Genomic DNA, 24317 nt, shown 5'->3' on the forward strand with positions numbered 1-24317 from the left:
TTAAGGGACTCACCGACTTTCTTCTCATGGAACCCCTTCCAAGAGTATCTTTAACCTGCTGTAATAATACCCTTCAAATCTTGGTCCAAACAGTAATACTTACATAATAAGGTGTATGTCTCCTCAGATAGACTGTGAAGTTAATGAAGACATGGTTTCCGTCTATGTTTATCTGGCACAGGGTTTTGCATGATCTAGATACTGGATACATATTTGTTAAATGAATGAGTGCTAGATCAGTATGATACACACTGCAATTTTCGCAGATAATCAATGAAAATACCTAGTAAATTCTGGGTTGTACGTTTACAAAGAAATAATGGCATTGATGGAATTCAAAGACAATTGTGAAAAGAAAAAAATCTCCATGAATGAAATGTGGTACAGTTTAGAAAACTATAGAACTGCAATTTACAAAATATAGTTATTTCCCCCCCCCCCCCCATTCTTTATAGTACGGAGTCAGGAGCATGGAAAAAGGCAAATAGGCACAGCTGAGTGGTATTTTTTTGTTTTACTGTTAATTTGACACATCTGAACCAAAGCATTCACAATACTTGATATACTTTGAAGAGAATCATATACTATAATCTTAAGACATAACCACAGAACAAGCAGAACAATTAAAACTACATAAGGCCTTAAAATATATCCACAGTGTATATTATTTCAATATTCATTCATTTACAAATTAGACTACATACCGTTAATTTTTTCTTTCATTGTTTTATTCAAGCAGGATTCATTCAAGGAAAGGCAACTTAATTTTTGTGTGAGCTTTATTTTTTTTACTACATTGGTTAATATAAAAGTTATGAATTATTAAGTGTTTTCTTAGCTCCTGCATACAGGAGTGAATCCATGAAATTCTCTGATAATAATCCCAAACAAATGATTCTATTTTTAAAAATAGCCAACATGAAAAGGGACAAAATAGCTAGTCTGTTTGTGGTCTTGAAGAACATCTAATGGAACTTTCAAGTTATCTTATAATGAAGAGTACTGCCATTCTATAAGATTAGTCAAAATTTAAAACATCACATACAAAATCATTCTTGAAGCTCTAAATTCCATTTAACTAAAATAAAAAATTTAAGAAGTTGCCTTATAGTACCAAACTTATAAATTAAAACTAGTTAAAATTCACTGCTATCATGACTTTTCATTTACAAGGTAACTAGATGGTAAATTAACAGATGGCATAAAAATTAAGACTTTACATCATTTTTTTTTAAAGGGATAAAATGTACGGTAGTCAGGGAATACAGAAAATTCAATGTATTTTACAATAAAATAACCGTTTAAACCTCGATCCCTATACAACAGGGCTTAGGTCATCTCTAGTGAACTCAACTGTTTTATACAGATTATTTTATTATGAGTACTTGAATTATTTTAGATATACAGCATTTTCTTGAAAGAATATTACATCTGAATACCAGGATAAGATTTAGTACATTGAGATGTTTTAAAAATATTTATAAATTTGTTTCTGATATGCAAAAGCATTTGGCAATACTTTTACAGCATTTGATTTTATAATTAAAATTTTATACAGTACTCATCTTGATGTTAAAAAAAAATTCACAGAAAAAATATAAATTATACAGCTTGACTGCATGATACTGTTACTTCCAGTTTCTATTTCTGGTAATTAAAACCTTCATTAAGTCTGTTAACAAATCATTACCTGTACATTTATGAAGGCAACTGACATGATTTGCAAACAAAACCTTCAGGTTTCATACTCTTTACCAGAGTGCAGTTCAGCAAGAACAAAATAAACCCAGTATGCAAATTTACAGACTATTTTACAAATTTACCAGTTCCTGTGACACAAACTGTTTCAACCTTTCAAGGTATTGTCCATAAAGTTCCACATCATTGTGACCTGCCCCTTCAACCCATAGGGGTTCCACAGGTCTTTGGCACCGCTCAAATAATGCGAGGCCATGTGAAAAGTCAATGACTTCATCTTCAGTCCCATGAATTATTAATACTGGAGAGGTTATCTTAGAGATTTTGTCAATACTGTAGGGAAAAAGAAAAGGGGGGGAAATCAATAAATTAACTCTGCAAAGGAACACCTAACAAATTTCCTTGTGCTGTATCTGGCCACTCACTGAAATAATTGTCTGTGAGTCAATTCTGAGGGGATAAGTGTCTCCTGGATGTTAAAATGCAAAAAAAGTTACAATTCTTAATATTCCCTGCTTTAAGATGATCTAAAGATATATACTTCATGGACTTTCTTTGTGAAGCAACAACTCATCACCCTACTTCACCTTTCTGATATGTTTTGGGGACCCGAAGGCAGGTAAATGTCAATTTGTTAAGAGAGAAAAAAATATGGGAGAATTTCACAATTTTAAGAGAATAGAAGGCAAAGTAAACAAACAGCACACTTCACACACAGAATATCCCAGAGGGTAGGAGCTGATATGGAGATGATATGACAGCTGATGAAATACACTCTAGTTTTAAGGCCCAGTATGAGAGCACATTCCTCACTCTGGTGAGGGACTGGGATTGACCCCCTTACTGAAATTTTAAAAGCAAGCAAGCAAGCATGCAAGCAAGCAAGCAAGCAAGCAAGCAAGCAAAAAGGCATTTAAGAAAGTTATGCCCTTTCTCCCTAAGAATTTGTCCCTTCTTTATGTTGCCAGATAATAGCTGTCACCCCAGGACTGGAGGGTTTGTTGGACTAGGTTCTTGCCACACAGAGTTTAGGGCAGAGGCAGCATAGTGAACAAGTAAACACATACACACTGGCTTTTGAAACCATTTCCCCAGAATGTTGGCAGTCAGGCTTTTATTGTCAACTGGCGAAGAAATAAATCCTGGATGCCCCCAGCACTACTGGGTGTTGTCTGCATAATCACAGGCACCACAGGTCTGATAGCTGAGAATTGCTAGGGTCTTCTGAATATTTTGGGCGTCCTCCCAAAATAAATAAATAATTTTCCCCAACAATGATAGGAGTATGTAGGTACTAACAAATTATTTTGAGAACTGGATCAGTTGCCTTTCAAATTTGTCTAATACTACATATTTACACTTTGCAGCAGTAATAATTATACTAATTTAAGACAATTTCTAACTTAGATATCCTTATATTTAATCTACTCATTTTTATGCACACTTTAAAATTTTCCCTCTACCTGTCCCTATGAACCACTACCAACTATATGCATCCCATGGAACTGCAGCAATATCCATCAGCAACTCAAGTGACAATCATAAATTATACGTAAGTTCTTTGATCAGCATCCCATAGTCGATCTGATGCTTAGTTGTCAATTATTATTTCCCAAATACATGTCTCATCTCCAACACAAATACCATGTATTATGAGGTCCTTGGTACTTTTCAACCAGATTATTATGGCTAACATTCAATCTCTTCACTGATGCTATTATTCTCTTCACAGATTTTTTTTTTGCGATATATTTAAAATAGCTTATGACTGAGAGGGGCCACAGAGATAGTATGGTGGATAGGGTGTTTGCCTTGTGCATGGCTAACCTGGGTTCAATCCCAAGCACTCCATATGGTCCCCTGAGCTCCTCCAGGAAAGATCCCTGAATGCAGAGCCAGGAGTAAGTCCTGAACACTGCTGGGGTGACCATCCCTTGGTTCCCCAATAGCTCATGACTGAGATAATTAAAAGAAGTTATTAAAAATTCCTTAGATTTATTTTGCATTTGACACTTACTTTGGGAATGCATCAAAACAGTACGTCTTCTTGGTATCAGGAAAAGCAACTCGCATTCCTGAGGTCAAAGGAGAATGAAGAATAACAGCGGCGCTCTCATATCGAGCAGCAAGATCCACAGATGGGACTGTCCCTATACTTTGGCCATATATAATCACATTTTCAGGACGAATGCCATATCTACAAAGTTTAAGAGTTTAAAAAGAAACAAAACAAAGTTAGACTGGCAAATGAAATGTTCACTCATTTCACATGACTTAGAATTACACGGTGCCAAAAGGTCATATTTAAAATTTCAATTTCTAAAAATTAATCACCGGCACGTACATTCTTTGTTTATTTCATCTTTTGATAAATAATTAAGGTACATTGACATTTCAATCTTGGATTTATGAAATCAATTAAACAATTTAATAAAGCACACTGGTGAAAGTTGGTACAAATATTAATCATATTCTAATGGACTTATGCTTAAGATGATAATGTTTTATTAAAATGTATGTATCAGGGGCCCAAACAGGCTGAACATATGCTTTGCAGGCAGGGAGTCCTGGTTTGATCTCTTGCACCACAGGATCTCCAGAGTACAGAACTGGGAATAATTCCTGAGCACCACCAGGGCCACAGAAAGGCTCCAAAGACCAATCCCATCCCCATTTATCATTTTAGCCAAGAGATATTACTATTTTTCTTGAAATTTGCCTTTGTCTATGGAAATGAACAACTGAAAAGGTAAGAATCTCAAACACTTCTAGGTTATGTAGATTATGAATGGGCTTCACGCTAGTATCAAGAGTATGGCTTTTACTGTAAGGCACCAGATGAAAATATGTTAACTACATTAAACGGTGGATGCATACTATATTACAAGCGTATTACTCTCTAAAGTATAAGTGCTAATTGTAAACTAGTGCAAAAATGGTGTTAATGAGACAGAAGTAGTAACCTTGGACTGCTAAAGGTTATTTGAGTAACAGTTTCTCGTTTTCTGAAAAGGGGCCAAAATTTTTTTATGGTTAAAAGTAGAAAACTGTACCAGGAAAGAGCAAAACCAAACCTTGTCCTTCCTTGTTAGGGCATAGGGCCATACTAACTACCCAGAGAGTGGCATGACCACCAGTCCCCAAGCTTCTTCCAACCCACACTGTCCATGCATTTGGTTATGGTCAGGATGGGTTTCCCTTTACTGCTAACTGTTTAGCCTCAGGAGAATCTCTTTCTTGCTAAGAGTATGCACCATTTGTAAGTACTTCATAGAATGAAGACATTAGGAAAAAGAATGTTTACATCAGTCCACCTCCTGAGGCTGCACGCTGCTGTCAGCTGAAGAGAAGCACTGTTGGTATTAACTATCTATGGGTTTTGGGCTAGAGCTAGCAATGGCAAGGCTCCAATGCAAGGCGCCAGAGTGGCAGACGCAGCTGCTAACTTAGCCTAAGAAGACTCAAAGCAACAGGAGAATTACAGTTCTAGTATGCACCAGAAAGGAGTTTAGAGACCAATCTAATCTAGTTCAGCTGCTTACTGAACAGATGTTCAAACTCAGTGGCAAACCTATAAATAGAATCCAGGTATTCTTAGGCCCAATGCTTTTTCCTACTGTAACAGCACAAAAATAATGAGCTTAAGGACTCTGGTGGCCAGTTGTGACGTGATTATCAATCCCTTATTTTGGGAACTGCAGAGATAGACAGTGGGTAAGTCGCTTGCTCTATGTGCAGCCAATCCTGATTCACTGCCAGGAGTGATCCCTGAGCACAGAGCCAGGAATAAGCCTTGAGCCCAGGCAGGTGAGGCTCCAGAAAAAAAAAAAAAATCTCTTTGTGCTGATCTACTGTGGTTATTAGAGATATTCAATTTTCCAGAAAAAAGGGGTCATAAATAAAAATGAACTATTTCCCCCTAGAGGCTAAAGCCCTAACTTTTTTACTTTAAGGAAGTGAAAAGCATGAATTCTGATTATACACACTTTGTGAGAGGATAGGACACTGAAACCAAAAGGATCTTGGGGTTAGTGTAGTTTAATTTCTTCATTGAACATGTGGAATTGAAGAAGTTAAATTGTGATCCAGGGCTAGTTCTAATTTTTACAACTCTTCCAAATATATTTAAGGTTCAACATAAAAGAAAATTAAAGTCTGATTTTTGTAAGGGGGTCACACACAGTGATGCTTAGGTGTTACTCCTGGCTCAGCACTCAGGAATATTCCTGGTGGTGCTGGGGGTACCATATGGGATGCTGCGGATAGAACCCAGATTGGCTGTGGATAGGAAGTACCCTACCTGCTGTACCATCACTCCAGTTCTAGCTTTTTATCTTAATACTGCTCATCAAATGTGTTTTATTAAAAGATCAATTAATGAAGACTAAGCCTTATCTTAGAAGGTTTCCTTCAAATTGGTAAACTGACAAGATAAAAAAAAGCTTGCCATTTACTAGATGAGATCTGCTTTACACTGACACAATGCTGAAATGGATACTAATTTTCTCTGAATAACATCCTTCTGTGATACTTTGAAGTATTAATAATAAAGCTATGTAGTTTTTACTTAGCATCCTTAAAAACTACACTTATCTACTGAGGTATGATTTAAAAGGACGAATTATGGCCTGTAAAATATAACTCAGTCTGTTGTAAAAATTAATTTTGGGGGCTGGAGAGCGATAGTTCAAACAGCTGGAGCTCATGCCTTGCATATAAGTTCCATTCCCTGCACTGCAATGGCCCCCAGGTACTGAAATGTCAGGCCCACATAGTCTGGCCCAGTATCTCCACAAACGAGCCAGTCCCTGAGTACTGCTTGGTAGAAACCATTCTCCATAAATGAATTTTCCTGAGTTAATAATCATTAAACTGCTAACTGAAGAACACTTGTTTCTGATTTTATAGAGTCCTCAGGGGTCTAAGATAAAAGGTATCTGGATCAATTTTGATTTTGGCCACTTAAAAGTGATATTCAAGGGCTAGGGATATGGTTAAAAGATAAGATCATTGGCCTTATATGAGCGAGACTCTGGGTTTGATCCCTCTGGCACCTTACCGACACAAACTTAAAGTTAATTTTCAAGTTTATAATTTAAGTCATTTTTATATTATTATGCTACTCCCTCTAACCTGTGAACTCCTTATATTACTACTCAACTGATTTTAAAAATCCCCTTTATATAAAAGTTGCCAAGGACAGTACTGGTAAACAGTTCTAAAAAACATGTTCTAAAAAGGGTTACAAGCCCAAAGGAAATGCACAGGGGGCATAAGAGCACCACTCTTGCAATATATGGCCAACAGTTCAAATCCCCAGTGTCCTACATGCACTACATGTACCCTCAGAAGTTCTGGGGTCTTGGGATGCCAGGAGCCAGGTAATCTGGCCATGTTTATGAGCATGACAGAAAAGGAATGTGACCCCTATAAGCACAGCAACTACAAAGATGTGCCAGTCACCTGGCCAGAAAGTGCAACCTCTGGTGAGCATGTGTGTGAGCACAATGACCCCATGAGGGCACCACAACTGTTCATTTTGTGGCTCAGCAAGAGTCCTCTAAGCACATACATGCCCTGCCACAGAGGAGACGCCTCAGTGAGTTCTGCAACTGGGAGTGCAGGTGTTCTGGCTGTCGTGCAACCCCCAGTAAGCATGTGTTCAGGTCACGTAACAGCACTGAAAAAGAAGAGGCAAAGAGAAGAAAAAGAAAGAAAAAGGGATATACATACTAAAAAGAACCACCAGGTTCTCCTTAGCAAACTAAAGAGTCTTTAAATTAAAGGCTGTAACTGAAAAGTCAGGTAAATTATCAATGTATATGAGGACTAACTTACATCAAGTTTATATTCTGATTTGTTTTATCATATTGTACAATGAAAAAATGCACTGGGATGGAGCAAGAGCACAGCGGGTAGGGCATTTGCCTTGCATGCGGCCAACCCAGGTTTGATTCCCAGCATCCCATATGGTTCCCTGAGCACTGCCAGGAGTAATTTCTGAGTGTACAGCCAGGAGTACCCTAACCCCTGTGCATTGCCGGGTGTGACCCAAAAAGAAAAACGAAAAAAAAAAAAAACCCGAAAAAAACCTGATTTACAAAAATTGCCGTATTTACACATACTTGGTGTCAAGAACAGATTAATACACTTTCTAGTTCCTCCAAAAAGTATTAAGTTATAATCAAAGAATAAGTAATATAGTATGAGAATTTATTTAATGATTTATTGTAACATTACTTATTTCCATTTGAGATCATCACTACAAATTTTAAATTTTAATCCAGAATAAAAAGTAAAAATTCCTCCTATACAATATATTCTTAAAACCAGTTCAAATATGATATCCTTAAATAACATCTAAGAGATAATTACATGAAATAATGCAAATACTGACTAAGAATTAGAACAAAAAAAATAAGGTTTTTTTTATAATTTATAATTATCTTACATTGTTATCGACCAAGTAAATAGCTATCACTATTTTCTCTCATTTTCTTGAAATGACTTTGAGTAAAGATTTTACATTATATTCTAATAAGAAGTTTATAGAAAAAAATCAACTGTTAGTGGCTTAAATTTTTCAGAAAAATCATATATACCGAGACACAGCAATGCAAACTACCTTAAAATTTCTTTTGTTATTAAAAAAATTAACTTTCATAATTATGCTGGTAAAATTGGTCTATTCAAGATGTGTCACAAAATTGCCTTATTGTAGTCTCAGAGAAGACCATCACACATGTTAAAAATACTTTAGAGCCATCATTTACCTTGTCCTGAGAGCAAGCCAAGCAGCTTCTATGTCTGCATAGAGGTTCTTCTCTGTGGGCTTCCCAGAACTTGCACCATATCCAGAATAATCATAAGAGAATATGTTACAATTAATCCGTGATCCCAAGCCTATATAAAAACTGCTCATCTGACCAAGATCCACAGCATTTCCATGTGAGAAGAGTAAAGTGTATTTGGCATTGGGTGAGCAACGCACAAACATGCAGGCAATTCTGTTGCCTTTATTGGTTCTAGTCATGAAACACTCAATAGCATCTTTCTCTCTGGAAGAGTACTGCCAGTCTGCTCTTTCTGAGAGGTGCAAAGTCCAGCGGCTTCCACTTTCATCACACATCAGCGTGTAAGTTGGATCAGGCGGCAAAAATGCTAATTTTGAAGCAATTTTTCCTGGACAAGGTGGACAGCAGAAGAGACAACATAGCTCACTAAATGAAAGATTATTCATTTTCTGGAAAAAGAAAAGAAGATAGGAAATGTTTTAATCAGCAGTCTACATTCTCATACAATAAAAGCTTAAAACAAATACTAGTATTTGGAGCCTATTCTTCTAATTGTCCTCTCAAACACAATTTTGGCATCTTGCTTTAAACAGTAGTGGTTATCTCTCATAGTTTTTAACAAAAACATAACAGGCTATAGTTGCCATTTCTTCACAAACAACAGCACAGGAGGTATGAAATATCTTTAGTATTTATACCAATAACATTGAAAAATTCTCAGTCAACTTCACTGAAAAGCCAGCTTTTTAGTATGATAAAATAACTACATAACATTTATGAAATCCAGGTATCATGCTGGATTTTCCAGAACTAAGATTCAATATTTAGCTCTTGGAGCAACCCTGTCTGTCCAATGGATGCAAAGTGACGCAATGGCAGTGTGCTAGGACTGGACACTATATTTATTCATTGTCCCACACAACGAGGCTACACTGGTCTAAGTGCTCAGAAAACTATTTGTCTCAGAAACCTATAATTTTAACTATAGTGTCAGTAGCCTAAGCAATCTGCAAAACACAATGTGTATATAATTATTGCTATATAAACACAATATATATAATTATTTATATATATAACAATATATAAATATTGTTTTATATATAACAAAAAAGTTATAAAGTTTGTTATGGAGAAAAACAAATTTTCCTAAATGTTGGGGCGGAGGGATAGCTTCATAGAGCGCTTATCTTGGAGGGCATGAGTTCAAACTCATGAGGCCCGAGATCACCTCCCAAACTCAGAGCTCCATCACGGTTGGCACAGACATTTGGGATCCCCACACCCACAATAAGTCTGTTCTCTGACTCATGGCAACCAAATGTATGACCCCTGGTAAGGACTAAGCAATCTGAGCACCATAGCTAAATTATTGCTGCCCATCAACAATAGGAAGGGGAAAAAATAACAAGATGCTTAGAAAAACCTTAATTTTTTTTTCCTTGGCTGACCCAGGTTCCATTCCAAGCACTTCATACGGTCCCCAGAGACTGCCAGTGATGTAGGCAGGCAGGCAGAAAGGGAAGGCCCCCTCATAAGGCAGTGACAGTAAATTTTCTGGGAAGTAATAGCCCTTAAGAAATGTTGGTGAAATTAAACCTTGTAGAACCTTTTAATCTGACCAGCAACAGACCCAGAGAAGGCTGGACCCCCTCCCAGAGAAGTTCCAGTAGAAACAAAAGGCAGGAAAGGAATGTTAAAAGACATCACGAATGTAATCAAAGTAAAGAGAAAATGAAGTGAATTTTATCAGTTATGCAGGTGGGAGTAGTAGGTGGGGGGGTGGGAGGTGTACTTTTTTTTTTTTGGTGGTGGAATATGGGCACTGGTGAAGGAACGGGTGTTTGAGCATTGTATAACTGAGACATAAGCCTGAGAACTTTGTAATTTTCCACATGGTGATTCAATAAAATAAATTAAAAAAAAAAAAGAAGACATCACCACTCCCAACCCTACCCCACGTTGGAAACCCCTTAGCAATGGACTATTACCTAGGTAGAAGCCCCACAAAGGGGCAGATTGGAAAAACCCTAAAAAAGCTACCTTGAACAAAGGAAGGAGGCACATATGCTGCCAGAGCCCATGTGCTGCTTGTGTCTATGTGGCCAAGCACATGTGGTGCCCGAGTACCTGTGTTGCCCACATCTCCCCTCTTGAGATGTGTACTTTTATATCTAATACTGGGTTGTGTGCAGGGGCTCTCGTTGCTCCTGGAAAAGCCCATACTCTCTCTTGGGTGCATTTACTCAACTCTCCCATGTTTTCCTCCCTCCTCCCCTTCAAAAACCTCCAAATAAAATCTGTTTTACTTCGCTGTCTACTCCTGAAATTCTTTTCTGCAAGGCGAGACAAGAACCCAGTACTCCTGGGTTCTGGGGTGGCAGAGATGGATGGGAGAAAGTGACCGTCTTTCTCCTCCCTGCTTCACATAAGCCACCTGTGGGGCTCACCGACACCACCAGGAATGATCCTTGAGCCAGAAGTAATTCTGAGCACAGCTGGGTGTGATACCCAAACAAAATAAAGCAAGCAAGCAAACAACAACAAAATTTCCCTAAGGGCTTGAATAACTCACAGTAAGCATAAGTGCATATAGGTATTGCTAGCACCATCAGGAGTGAGGAGAATTGGGTGTGGTCCCCAAACAAACAAGAAAGGATTGTTAAATGTTTAGAACAAGGAGATTCAAGTTTGAGAGAATAAGGGTAGAATCTAATCTCTACTATTTGCTTACTGCATGACTTTGGGCTTTAAAGAATTTACCTTTCAGCCTGGTTGTGAGAATGAATACAATGAAAAGCTAAGGAATAATGGCAATAGTATACTTCTCCTATGCCTTTTTCATTAATATTTTAAAAGCATTCAGCTCATACTTGTTTGCTCTACTAACATTTTCTTTTGTCTTGTCCTTTCAGATTCCTAGCTCTTTTTAGCAGAAGCAGAACACTGTTTAGTTCCAGGAAGAAGATACTCAAAACAAACACCTTCCTGAGGCACTTGAAATCCTCCCCCAAATCTAAATACAAAGATAGGGAAAATAAGCATCATTATGCCAGAAATGGAACCACCTAGGGAGAGTGACTAAACAGCATTTTGAAATAAAGGATTAAGACAACCCCCAACCTCAAGACACACATTAGCAAATTAAAATCTAGTCTACATAGCTTCAGTAAGCAGAAGCAACACAAAGAAACATGGGCAGTATTTCTTTGTGGAAACACCCATCCGCTTGAGCGGGCACCAGTAACGTCTCCTTTGTGAGACTTGTTGTTACTGTTTTTGGCATATCGAATACGCCACGGGTAGCTTGCCAGGCTCTGCCATGCGGGCGAGATACTCTCGGTAGCTTGCCATGCTCTCCCAGAGGGGCAGAGGAATCAAACCCAGGTCAGCCACGTGCAAGGCAAACGCCTTACCCGCTTACTATTGCTCCTGCGACATGAGTAAGGAAATGAGTAAGGAAAGAGAAAAACAGGAAAGTGTTTCTTGGCTATTGGGAAACACCATTACTTGCTATTCTACTGTTATTCCTTTATAGTCTTCAAAACAAATAAGAAGCCAGATTAAGTTAAAGTTTTAGCATGGTTTGAGTAAGAGTCAGAGAAATAATAACTAGATGCCATATACAATATTAATTCTAATTGTCTCCCCCATATCTGTTGTTTTTTGGTACATGGCTAATAAATAACAAACAAACAAAAAAGAAATAAGGAAAATCCCATTTACAATCACATAAAAATAATCAAATATCTTGGAATAAAATCAAAGACATGAATGCTGAAACTCTAGGATACTATTTAAAGAAGAAAGAAACTACAAAGAGATGGAAATATATTCTGCGCTCATGAACTGAAGTAACAACAATATGGCCATATTACTTAAAACAATATAGATTCGATGAAATCTCAACCATTCATTAAAAAAAACTGAAAAGGGGATGGAGTGATAGCACAGTGGGTAGGGCATTTGCCTTGCACGCAGCCAACCCGGGTTCAATTCCCAGCATCCCATATGGTCCCCTGAGCACCGCCAAGAGTAATTCCTGAGTGCAAAGCCAGGAGTAACCCCTGTGCATCACTGCAAGTGACCCCAAAAGCAAAAGCAAAAGCAAAAAAAAAAAAAAGCCTGAAAAATATTATTATTTGGATTTACGTAAGACCTTGAATAGGAAACACACTCCTGAGAAAAAAATGAATATAGAGGTACATGCTCCCTAACTTTATACTACCAAAGTGATAGTGATTAAAGTGTTTATCCCAATACTGGGATAAACAGACAGAGACACACAAATCAATGGAAGAGAAAAGAGTTCAGATATAAACATAAAAGAACACCTAATTATGACAAAGAAGTTAAGAGTTAAAATGGAACAAGGAAAGAGTCTTCAATAAATGATGCTGGGAAAGAATGAAACTGTAACCTCTAACAGTTTACAGTAGTATTAATTCAACATGTAAGATATGAAACCATAAAATAAATAGAAGGAAATAAGGGATATGTATCACTCCTTGGTACCACACTTAGAGATGTATTTGGTGACTCAACTCTAATGGAAAGGGGGGAAAAGCAAAATAACTGGACATACCACCAAACAAAATATATGAAAGAAGGAAGCATACAAAAAAATGAAGACACTGGTGATGGATGGTAGTAGAGGGGTTAAAGTGATTGCCTTGCATGCATGTGGTCAATCCCAACTCAAGCTCCCAAATCCATTCAGTTTCTGGAGCTCCGTCCTGAGAAACACTTATGTAGAGCTAGGAGTTGTCCCTGAGCAACACTGGCGTGGTCAATCCCCTTACAGCCCTCCAAAATGAAGACAAGATACTTGCATGTCATAGTTTGAGATGGAGGATCAATACCTCCAATGTACAAAGAAACCATAAAACTTAACAATGAAAAACTGAACTTTTAAAAAAAAATGAGTAATTGAGAATGAATATGCTTAACGTAAGACAGAGATAGGCAAGAAGCACACGAATGAATAGATGTTTATTATTTACTACTATTTGGGAAATGAAACTGAAAAATGCCATCACCTCACACCTGTAGAATGGCTATCATCCAAGATGAGAAACCAGTGTTGGAGAAGATGCAAAGAGAAGGTAAACCTCATACAGGAATATAAGATGGTTCGGACTTTATGGAAAAACAAAATGGAGGTTTCTCTCAAAATACCAAAATATTAATTTAAAGAGTGACAATCATCCCTGTATTTGTTGCAGCAATACTTCCAATGTCAAGAGCTAGAAATAACCTACGTTGACAGACTGACAAATGAATAAAGATGTAATACACACACATGACTATTCAGTTGTTATAATGAACAAGATCCTACAATTTGCAACAAATTGGACCTAAGACATTATCCTTAGTGAAATAAGCTAGAGAAAAACACTATGATTTCAGTCATATGGTATACAGAATAGAGATGAAGTAAAGTGAAAATACACTTTGAGATTGAATTAATTAACCTAGTAATTACTAGCTACCATACAGGAAGGAGACCGGTGATATATCAAAGAAAATAGGACAGTTGCATGGTGAAGGACAAAACTAGACTTTTAGTATCCATGTTGATTTTCAATTATGCACATCTAAATCTTACATAATATGTATTAAATATTCAAAAACAATTATAAAGAGAAAAAGTGTGAAGTGTAGATATGCACTAGAGAATATGGTGACAAATTTACTAGCAGACTAAAAAAAAATCTTAGGATAAGCATGACAGGGAAGGGAGTTCAAAGGGTCTGTTTCAGGAGTCAAAACAAAAAAAGGATGATGAAGCAGAAGATATAATGCCAGTGCTACCTGTATATTCATCTGCCTGTGGCTATTTCTTGTCCCCAATTAGCTGATGCACAATAGCCTATTAAGGGCTTGATTAATAAGTAAACTGCAAATTGTTAAAGACTATACTCCTGTAATTTATCTTGTGAACATGAAGATTTTTACATACTATAATAAGTAATTTTGAAGTAAGTTTGGCTGACTGGACATGCATAATGCAAGAGAGATCCTTCTGGGGATTAACCCAAAGGAGAAAAGCTAAGAGGAAAAACAAACAAAAGACTGCAGTGCCAGAGTCTGGTCTAATGAAGACAACTTGATTCTGCTGGTGGCAGAAGAATTTATTCCCATCTCTATTGTCCCAAATCCAGACAAAATTTACAAATTATCACCTTTTCATATAATAGGGTTATATGAACCTATTATATGCAATAACAATATAGATTTGGGGAAAAAGAGTCACTCCTTTCTTCTTAGTAGGTGCAAAATATTCCACAATAAATAGTACAGTTAAAAGAAATAAATCTGGAGGTAGGGGGTGGGGAGAAACTGGGGACATTGGTGGCAGGAACTGGACACTAGTGAAGGGATTGGTATTGGAGTATTCGATCAGTGTGTGCCTGAAACTTAATCATGAATAACTTCTTCTTTTTTTTTTAAAAAAAAAAAACCACACCAGCAATGCTCAGGGCTTGAACCTGGCTTAGTGCTCAGGGACCACTCTTGGTGGGTCGGCTCAGGGTAGCTGGAGATCAAACCCAGGTCTGCTGCATACAAATCAAAGGCCCTACCTGTGGTAGTATCTCTCTGGCCCCACAAATTTAGATACTTTTAAAGTCTTAATTTGTCTTTTGTGAATTTCACTTGATGAAAATATATACTTATTTATTGGCAAACAAACTGAGGAGATATTTGGTGGTACATAAAAGCTTTGAAATAAATTGAATAAGTCATGTCAAAAAGTTTGGCTAGATAAAGCAAGCATTTTACGTTGTTACAGGGCTCGTAAGATTAGTATGGAGGCTTACAGTGCCTTCCCTGCAAGTGTGGTCACAGTTCAAATCTCAGTGTCACATATGCTGAGCATGATGACATGTGGCCAGCTTTGTCCCACAGCCTGGTGTATCTGCTGTCTACGATCTCTGCACTACAAGGAGTTCTGGTAACACTATAGCCAGTTAGGTAAAAGCATCACCAAAAGGGATGCAAGCCCTGGTGGGCACAACTAAACAGACGTGTGAGACGTGCAGTTTCTCTGGAGTACCACAGCCAGGTTGTGCAAACCTCAGTCACTGTGACAGCTGCAACTAGGTGGAAAGAGAGAGAAAAGGGGCAGAGAGTGAGGGAAAGAGAAGAACAATATAAGTGACCTGGATTCCTTCTCTGCCAACACACACACGCACCGCACGACAACAGATACAAAAGGAAAAAAAGCACCAAACTGAACATTCTGGTACTAGAAAACCAATATTGGGGGCTGGAGAGATAGTACAGTACATAAGATGCTTTCCTTGAGTGCAGCTGACCTGGGTTCGATTCCTGGCATCCCATATGGTCCCCAGAGCAGCACCAGAAGTGCATAGCCAGAAGTAACCTCAGAGCATTGCTGGGTGTGGCACAAAAATTTAAAAATCAAACAAGCAAGCAAACAAAAAACAAATCAATATTGAGGCTGGATACTTCAATATAGCTTGGCAATAGAATGCATTGCTATCATATTTGATCCCAGACATGAGAGAAAATATTAGTATCAGAAATAAAGAATTTAATTTGGGGAGAGATTGGGCTATAACCAGAGTTACTCAGGGGCTACTCCTGGCTTTTACTCAAGACTGACCTTGGCAATGCTAGGTGGGTACCGGGGATATGAATCAGGTTGGCAGAATGCAAGGCAATTGCCTTTACTCCCATACTACTTCTCTGGACCAGAGATTAAGAATTTAAAATGATGGGTTAGGTGCATGAATACAAACAATTAAAAAACGTATCAGTGAATAGAAAGATTAGGCTGTAGGAGACCCACAGGTTTTACACAGGACCTTATGGTAACATAACATACATAAACAAGGGTGCTCACTGCAACCATTATTTGTTTCAGAGTGTAGGAGATAAAACATTGATCCCATTGATTCCATTACTGAGGAAATGACTATAAATGTGTTGGATGCAGATAATGCAATAGTATGCCGTCAGAAACAGTCTTTGATACTGGAGCTTAATATATTACTATATGAAAAAAGGAATAAACAAATCCATAATATTATTGACATTTGTCAAGGATAAATATCTAAGGGATAGGCAGCTGAATGGATACTAAGAGAAGGGGGCAAGAGAGAACAGAGGGAAAACCAAAATGAAGGAGAACAAGAGCAGTATCTGTGTTCAAAGGCTAATGATGTAACAAGCCATGAACTAGTCAGCTATGAACTAATACCTTCTTGTTTTACCTCTGAGGGTCATCAGAGTAACTCCCAGATATAGGACTTCTACTATTTTTTTTTGACAAATGAGTCAATGATAAGACGGTTCCCTGCATCAGTAGCCCCTATCATTAAAGAAGGAACATGTTTACAAAGATCATATAGCAGGAATGACTACAAACATGTTTTGTTGTTATTACTTAGTTTTCTTTTATAAGGAGGGCAAAACAGAATCAAACAAAAACCCACGAACCTACTTTGAGGGAAAGTAGCAGTCACTTCATGCATTATAAAATGCAGAACGGAATAGTCTTGTAGAGAAAGGAAATTTTGTCCTCCAGAATTCAATCCAGTAGGACAAAAGTAGGGGAGAGGGCTAACGATTTAAAGTCTTATCCAGGAATTAAAAAAAAAAGTCAACTCAATGTTAAACAGATGTTCCCATTGTGAAAATGTAGATTTCCCTTTTGGAGTTACTTCACTTATAGCAGGAAGAATTTCCTAATATTGTATAAAATAATTTGAAAACCTGTTTCACCTGGCTACTTTTTCCTGCTCAATGACAAAGGAAAAAAGATGGACGAGCTCTTTCTCAGCAAAACAGGAAGATTAGTGTTAAAAATGTTCCCTAAAATAGAATGACCTACTGTATTTCCTTCCTTTCTTCTGACAGAAAAAAAAAAAATCACTGAAATGACTCTTGTCAATCCCCAATGTAATAAATATTTACTGAAAAAACAAAACCACCACCTCCTTCCTTGCATCCTTTTAAAATAGTTTTATGGTAATGTAGATGAACTCATATTATGCTTTGAAAGGATTTTTAAGGGCTCAAACTTCTGTGGTAATAAACTAGTTCAAGCCTTTTTTAAAGCCTAGAAAACACATGAAAAAATGCTTCTGGGTTGGGGAAGTAGCTCAATGGATTGGAGCACAGACTTTGTATGCAGGAAACCCTGAATCTGATCCAAGCATCACATGGTGCCCTGAACATGGGGCGTTGGGTTTGGGGTGGAGGGGATAAGTAGGGGAGAGGGCTAACGATTTAAAGTCTTATCCAGTTTAGAGGATAGGCATTTGTGAAGAACTACATTCTTTAATCCAAGGTGAGGTATTTTGAATTTGGATTTATGGATAAGTGTGGAGATATGAACATTACTGATATTCTGTTTTGTAGAATGTCAGAAATTATCATGCCACGTAGAGAATCTTACAATTTCTTCAATTAGTTATAGGTCCATCTAGTTAACAATCAGGAAGCCCCACAAATTCAGAAAACCAGCAACACTTGCTAGAGATTTTTGTAAAAATCATAAACAAATCTCTGAGCAAAGGTAAGAAATAACTGAGCACAGGGAAAGTGCACAAAATGTGAAAACTTGTGCATTATTTGCTACCATAAAAAATATCCCTGCTTTTGATACTTACCTTTGATTATAAAAATTAATGTATGGGGACTGAGAGATAGTACTGGGGCTGAAATAAAGCTCTTGCCTCGAAGGCAGCTAATCCTGGTTTGTTATAGGCACCACACATGTATGGTTCCTTAAGCAACACTAAGAGTGACCTCTGAGAAGAGCCAGGAATTGCCCCTGCACTGTTCCTTTCCGCCAAGTCTTTTTAAAAATAAATTGACAGAATAAATCAGAATAAAATGGATATTAGGTTTTTATAGCAGAATCTAACCTCAGAAATAAAGGGATTTTGATTGTTAAGAGGTAACAAAGACTAGAGTGAACTCATCAGAAATGATAAGACAGGAAATTCAACTATTAAAAAGCAGGAAAAAAAAATCAAATTTAGGTCTGTTTTAGACAAAGGAGTCGAGTCTAACATAATTCCCAGTAGATAGATACAAGGTAAATCACATACTACTACTATGACATAGTAGCCAGTTATAACAGCTCAGCTGTCTAGAAGAGTATAATCCCAAAGCAGGAAAAACCAATATAATAATAAATAATAATTGATAATTAATAATCAATAATTTATTATTAATAATAAAAACGAATGAAACGCACGCATGAAGAACCGGCAGAGGAACCCAGGTGTGTGGGACCCAGGGCCGAGATCTCCAAGGCTGCTTAGATTGGGACTGGGCCTCTTCCACTCAGATGCCCCATTTTCCAGTAGCTAGGCAGTCACACCCAGAAACTGCCCCCGGCACCATGTAATCCCATCAAGGGCCAACATCCAGAGACTATAAAACCAAGCTTCCAGATGCACAAGACCGCAATACAGCCGTGCACCATCTGATAGCCTAGTCCTTGAAGTGCCTCTAATGTGGCCCCATTAGGAAGGACGAGTAAAGAGAGGCTGCTAAAAACTCAGGGCTAGGATGAACGGAGACGTTACTGGGCCTGCTTGAGCAAATCGTTGATCAATGGGATGACAATATATACATAGCTCTCGGAGAGCCCGGCAAGCTACCAGTGGAGTATTCAATAACACTCCAAAAGCCAAAAACAGTAATGATAGGTCTCATTCCCCTGACCCTGAAAAAGCCACCAATCGCTGGGAAAGACGAGTAAGGAGAGGCTGCTAAAATCTCAGGGGAGAGAGGAATAGAGACGTTACTGATGCCCACTCAAGTAAATTGACGAACAATGGGATGACAGTGATACAGTGAATAAAAACTAAAATAATATCCAGACAGTCAAGTATCTAATCTGTAGTAGTATCAAAGTAAAGCACTAAGAGAAATCTTGAGTGTTAAGGTCTTTAGAGAAAATAAACAGTATGTCAAGAAGCTGAATATTCACTTGAAAAAAAATTGGAAACATGCTCCTTTTTCAATCACATGGAGCATCCAACATACTTGATCAAAATTTCCATTAAATGATACTTTAAAGCTAGGTCTTGAGAGTATTAACTCTATTTTATGACATTTTCTGTCTCATTTTTGTTTGCTTTATGCAGAAACATAGGTTGTTTTTATTTTATTGATTGTGGTTCTGTGATTAACAATACTGTTAATGGTGGTTTCTCACTCCTATCATAACTTGCTTTTGTTTCTGTGGGGGCAGATGTATCTCCTTTCAGTCTATTATAGAAATCAGCAACACAGACTTGGACTATGAGATCACAGGACACCATGCATTGGGTGACTTTACTAGAAAACTCAACTTTAATTGAAGACACAGAACATACAGTGGAGCCTCGCACCTGCAAATATTTGGCAAAACTACCTGCTTCTTTGACAAAAAAAAAAAGATAATGAAAGCCCTCCCCCACATTTTTGCTTTTGGGGCACACCAAGTGGTGTTCAGACCTTACTCCTGGCAGGGCTGGGGAACCATATGGGATGCCAGGGATATGGGATACCAGGGTCAGCTGCATGCAAGGTGAATGCCTTGCCCCCCGTATAATCTCTCTGACCCCAGTGATAGTTACTTCTCAATGTACTTTATAATTTTTAACTTCCATTATGATCACAGAAATACAGAGTAACTGGACCAGAAAATTACTAGGGAATGGGAGTTTCTTTAACAGAAGTCTTAGTTGTGAGTCTGAAAAATTTACAAAAGTTCCTTAAATAGGAAGGAACCTTCTGGACAATATTAAAAACCAACTTCTTTCCCAAAGGTGAGAAAAGCTGGGGTGAACACAAAAAAAGATCAAGTGAAGATGTTGAGTATCACCAGGGACATCAAAAATAGCTGCAAATGTTGAGTTAGTTATGAGCTTGTTTAAGATGTTTTTTAAAAAGAAATCAGTATCAAAAGTGAAGAACTCTGATCTATGACAATATTACATAGGAGATGGGAAATTAAGATAGGAAACGAAAGTTTATAAGCTTTGATCCACATACTTAATTTGAAATCCCACAAGTAGTCATTTCTGTATTCCTTTTCCCTTAGTTACTTGTATTTACTATTTACTTTTGGGGCCATACTTGATGGTTAGGGCTTACTCCTGGCTCTGTGTTCAGGACTCACAAAGCCAGAAGTAAACTCTAAGCACTGCCAAGAAAAACGAAACAAAAACCCAATATCTAACTTAGAACTAACGTAATAGCCTTTTTATTAAAAATGAGTAAAACCCATCAGACTATACATTTTAAAGCATGGTTTTGATGTATAGGGGATTCAAATACTTGAAAGGTTCTAGGCAAGCTGGAATTACAAGCACAAAAAGTGATAAACATAAATTTTGACAGCCAATAATTTCTGAACATAGTCCATACAAAGTAAACATTTCCAAGTCTGATAATCTACTTAAGCAATCCCCTTATACATGAATAAAGTCTTCCTGATTAAGCAGTTGGACAGGTTGCCGATTTCTGCATATGCTAATACAACAGATTCCAAAGACTTTTGATAACTGGAATTAACTCAGCTTTCAATTAAACCTCTCTACGTTGCTGAGCACAAATTCAAATGAGAACGGTTGTCTCTTACCCATTAGTTTTTGAGACTTGTAACAAAAGGCTTTTCAAAATATATTTCACAAGTACAAATTTTCTTCTCATTTACAAGAAGCAAAATCTGTTTACAAAAAACTTTTCAGTTAATTGCCTACTTTACATATTCCTATTATATAATGTTGATTACAATACAATTAAAGTAGTTGTAAGTTCAAAGGATTACTGGTGATTATAATGATTACACAATTTTTCAAAATGGTGGCTCATAATGTGCTAGGGATGTGGCCCAGTAGTAGAACAAATATCTTACAAGGAAAGGATCCAGATTCAATACCTATTACCAAGTTCACATTACTCGTATGCCAGTTAAACTTCTGAGAAATTAGAAGTTGTTTAATAATCTGTTAAATACACGAACCCCCAGTCATCATCATCACTGTAAAATATGGAGGAGGAGGAGAAAGGGGAGGAAGAAGAGGAAGAAATGTAGGAAATCATCAGAGAGATTTTTCAAATTTGATTTTTTTTTTTTGTTTTAGGACCACACTCAGCAATGCTCAGGGGACCATACGAGGTGCTAGGGATCAAACTGGATCAGCTTTCTGCAAGGTAAGTGTCTTTCCCTCTGGACTATCTCTCTGATCCAAATATTAATTTTTTAAAAAAATTTTTCTTATTTGAAGATTTCAGTTTACAATTTCATTAGTAATGGTTTCTCATTCACATAATTTCAATAGAGTTCAATTTTAATGTAGTAGAAAGTGATCAATTGTGCATAACCCAAGAGAATAAGGCGAGAAGTGGCAAAAAATTCAAGAGCACTTATTTCCCTACCTTTAAACAGTGTAACATCAATTTTATTCCAGTAAAAAAAAAAATAGCTCCTCATCAATTAGATCTTATGTTATTTGGAATAACAAAATAAATTCACAAAGAAACTTGTGCTTCTAACTTAGAACCATATAAATGAAATGCTTTTTAATTCTATTTCTCATGCTAACCGCCCCCTCCCCCACTTTTTGGAATAATTAAAGCAAGTTTCATAAGTGATCATAGGTAAATAATTTTTTTTTTTTTTGGTTTTTGGGTCACAGGGGCTTTTGGATGCACAGGGGCTACTCCTGGCTCTGCACTCAGGAATTACTCCTGGCAGTGCTCAGGGAACTATATGGGATGCTAGGAATCAAACCCAGGTTGGTCGTGTGCAAACGCCCTACCCACTGTGCTATCGCTCCAGCCCCTGAAATAAAAATTTCTCTCTGGTGTTCAAGTGAACTATAGTTAAAACAATTATTCAAATAAGAAAATTTGGGGCTGGAAAGGAAGTACAGCAGGTAAGGGACATGCCTTGCACATGGCTGATCTGGGTTTGATTCCCAGCATCCCATATAGTTCTCTGATCATATGAGGAGTGATTCCTGAATGCAGAGCTAGTAATAAGAACTGAACACAGCCAGGTGTGCCCCCTCCTCGGAAAAAAAAAGACCCCAAAATTCTACTGAAAAAGCTTATAATAAATCAAGAGCCGCGGCACGAGAAGCAGAGCTCCCGCCTACTGACTGTGATCCTGAGGTCTCCTAACCCATTTTGGCACCAGAGCAGATTCTTGCAGCCATGCATTTTGACTGTGAACTGAACTACAACCTCGTGCAGCCCGGGGAGGGATTTTTTTCCCTCTCCACCCCATTTTTCTGAGCGAAGATGGCGGCAGCGGCAGCAGCCATGCGGTGAGAGCCACTCTCTAAGACCCCTCCACCAGGAGGTAGGACTTTCTTTAGTGACGTAGCCTGTAGGTGATCCTGGGAGGGGAGGTGTTCCCGGCGCGCCTTCCGCCCGGAGATGAACCAAGAGCCGCGGCACGAGAAGCAGAGCCTCCCGCCTACTGACTGTGATCCTGAGGTCTCCTAACCCATTTTGGCACCAGAGCAGATTCTTGCAGCCATCCATTTTGACTGTGAACTGAGCTAAAATATTAGAAACCCAAAACCGCGCGGCCGCTCTTGCGGCCGCGCGGACTCAAAGTCTTCACTTTTACCAGGGAAGAGAAATTATTAGATGATGCTTATTCAGCAGGCCTGATTGTTGGGGAAAATTTCCAATCAACAATAGTGAGTTCTGTATGGAAATATGAAATGTACTCAATATATAGAGAGAATAATGGGAATATCATCAGCTACTTAGATGGGGGGTGGGGTGGGAGGGGGGTGTATTGGGGTTCTTGGTGGTGGAACAGGTGCACTGGTGAAGGGATGGTGGTTTAATCAGTATTTGACTGTGACTTAAACCTGAAAGCTTTGTATTTTTTTTCTTGTTTTCACGGTGGTTCAATAAAATATTTCTTTAAAAATAAAAACTTATAATAAATCATTTATAATAGTTCTATTTATAAATATTTACCTATAAATATTTATGAACTACTATAAAAACTATTATAAAGTTATATGAAGTATAGAGATATTTATATCCTAGCAATATTTTTAAGGAGGGATCAAAACTTAATATTCTTTTTGTTTTGGGCTGTACCTGGTGATGTTTAGTGGTTACTCCTGTCTCTGCATTCAGGGATCACTGCTGGGGAGGTTAGGTTGAGGGACCATATGGGGTGCCAGGGAGTGGGATTGGGCGGCATGCAAGGCAGATGACCTACTTGCTGTTCTATTGCTCCAGCCTCATATTAAAAAAAAAAAAAGCATTGGATTCATATTTAAGTAGAGCCCTGTGAATTTCTTGAGTTTCCAGTGAATTCAGAAAATTCATATTTCCATCATATCTAACATATTTCGTTATTTTAGAATGTGTACAATAGAATCCATATTGTTTCTAAAGTCCCAGGAATTTCATTAGTTCAAAGAAAATTTCTTCTATTTCTTTGATTGTAGGATAACATAGACTCAGGTAGTTTAGGTTTATTGGGTTGTTCCCATCACAGTGCTCCCTTTCCTCTGTGTTTATTTGTAACTTCTTTCTTTGTGCTCTGCTGACTTCTAAGTATTGTTTTCCTCTTCTCCTTAAGTCCTTTGCATAGTTTATTCAGAGCAATATCCTTTTTGTATGGGCAAAGGAAGACAGTAGTAAATGCTATGTTTTTGTAACCTGGGAGTCATTTGACTCTGGATGGTATTTTTCTCCTGGGCATCTGTCCTCTCTACCTAAGCCTCAGCTGCCCTTACTTCCTAGCACCCCCAAAAGCAGGGTCCCAATGAGGGACTGGATGGAACCAGGGAAAGCAGTAAGCTATGTGCTACCCTG

The 24317-nt window shown here is 37.8% G+C and overlaps 1 protein-coding gene across 1 annotated transcript in view; it reads right to left on the reverse strand.

Annotated features, from left to right (window-relative positions):
* Positions 1-495: 495 nt before the first annotated feature.
* Positions 496-24317, reverse strand: part of ABHD17B (abhydrolase domain containing 17B, depalmitoylase) — a 56580-nt gene continuing 32758 nt past the window's right edge. Inside the window, exons 2-4 of the mRNA XM_004600112.2 lie at positions 8472-8941; positions 3716-3895; positions 496-2031 (exon numbers count right to left, since the gene is read on the reverse strand). Coding sequence (XP_004600169.1) covers positions 1812-2031; positions 3716-3895; positions 8472-8938 — 867 coding nt within the window. The 5' untranslated portion in view covers positions 8939-8941 and the 3' untranslated portion in view covers positions 496-1811. The remainder of the gene's footprint in view (positions 2032-3715; positions 3896-8471; positions 8942-24317) is intronic.

Source organism: Sorex araneus, chromosome 1 (assembly GCF_027595985.1).
Source record: "Sorex araneus isolate mSorAra2 chromosome 1, mSorAra2.pri, whole genome shotgun sequence".
NCBI lineage: Eukaryota > Metazoa > Chordata > Mammalia > Eulipotyphla > Soricidae > Sorex > Sorex araneus.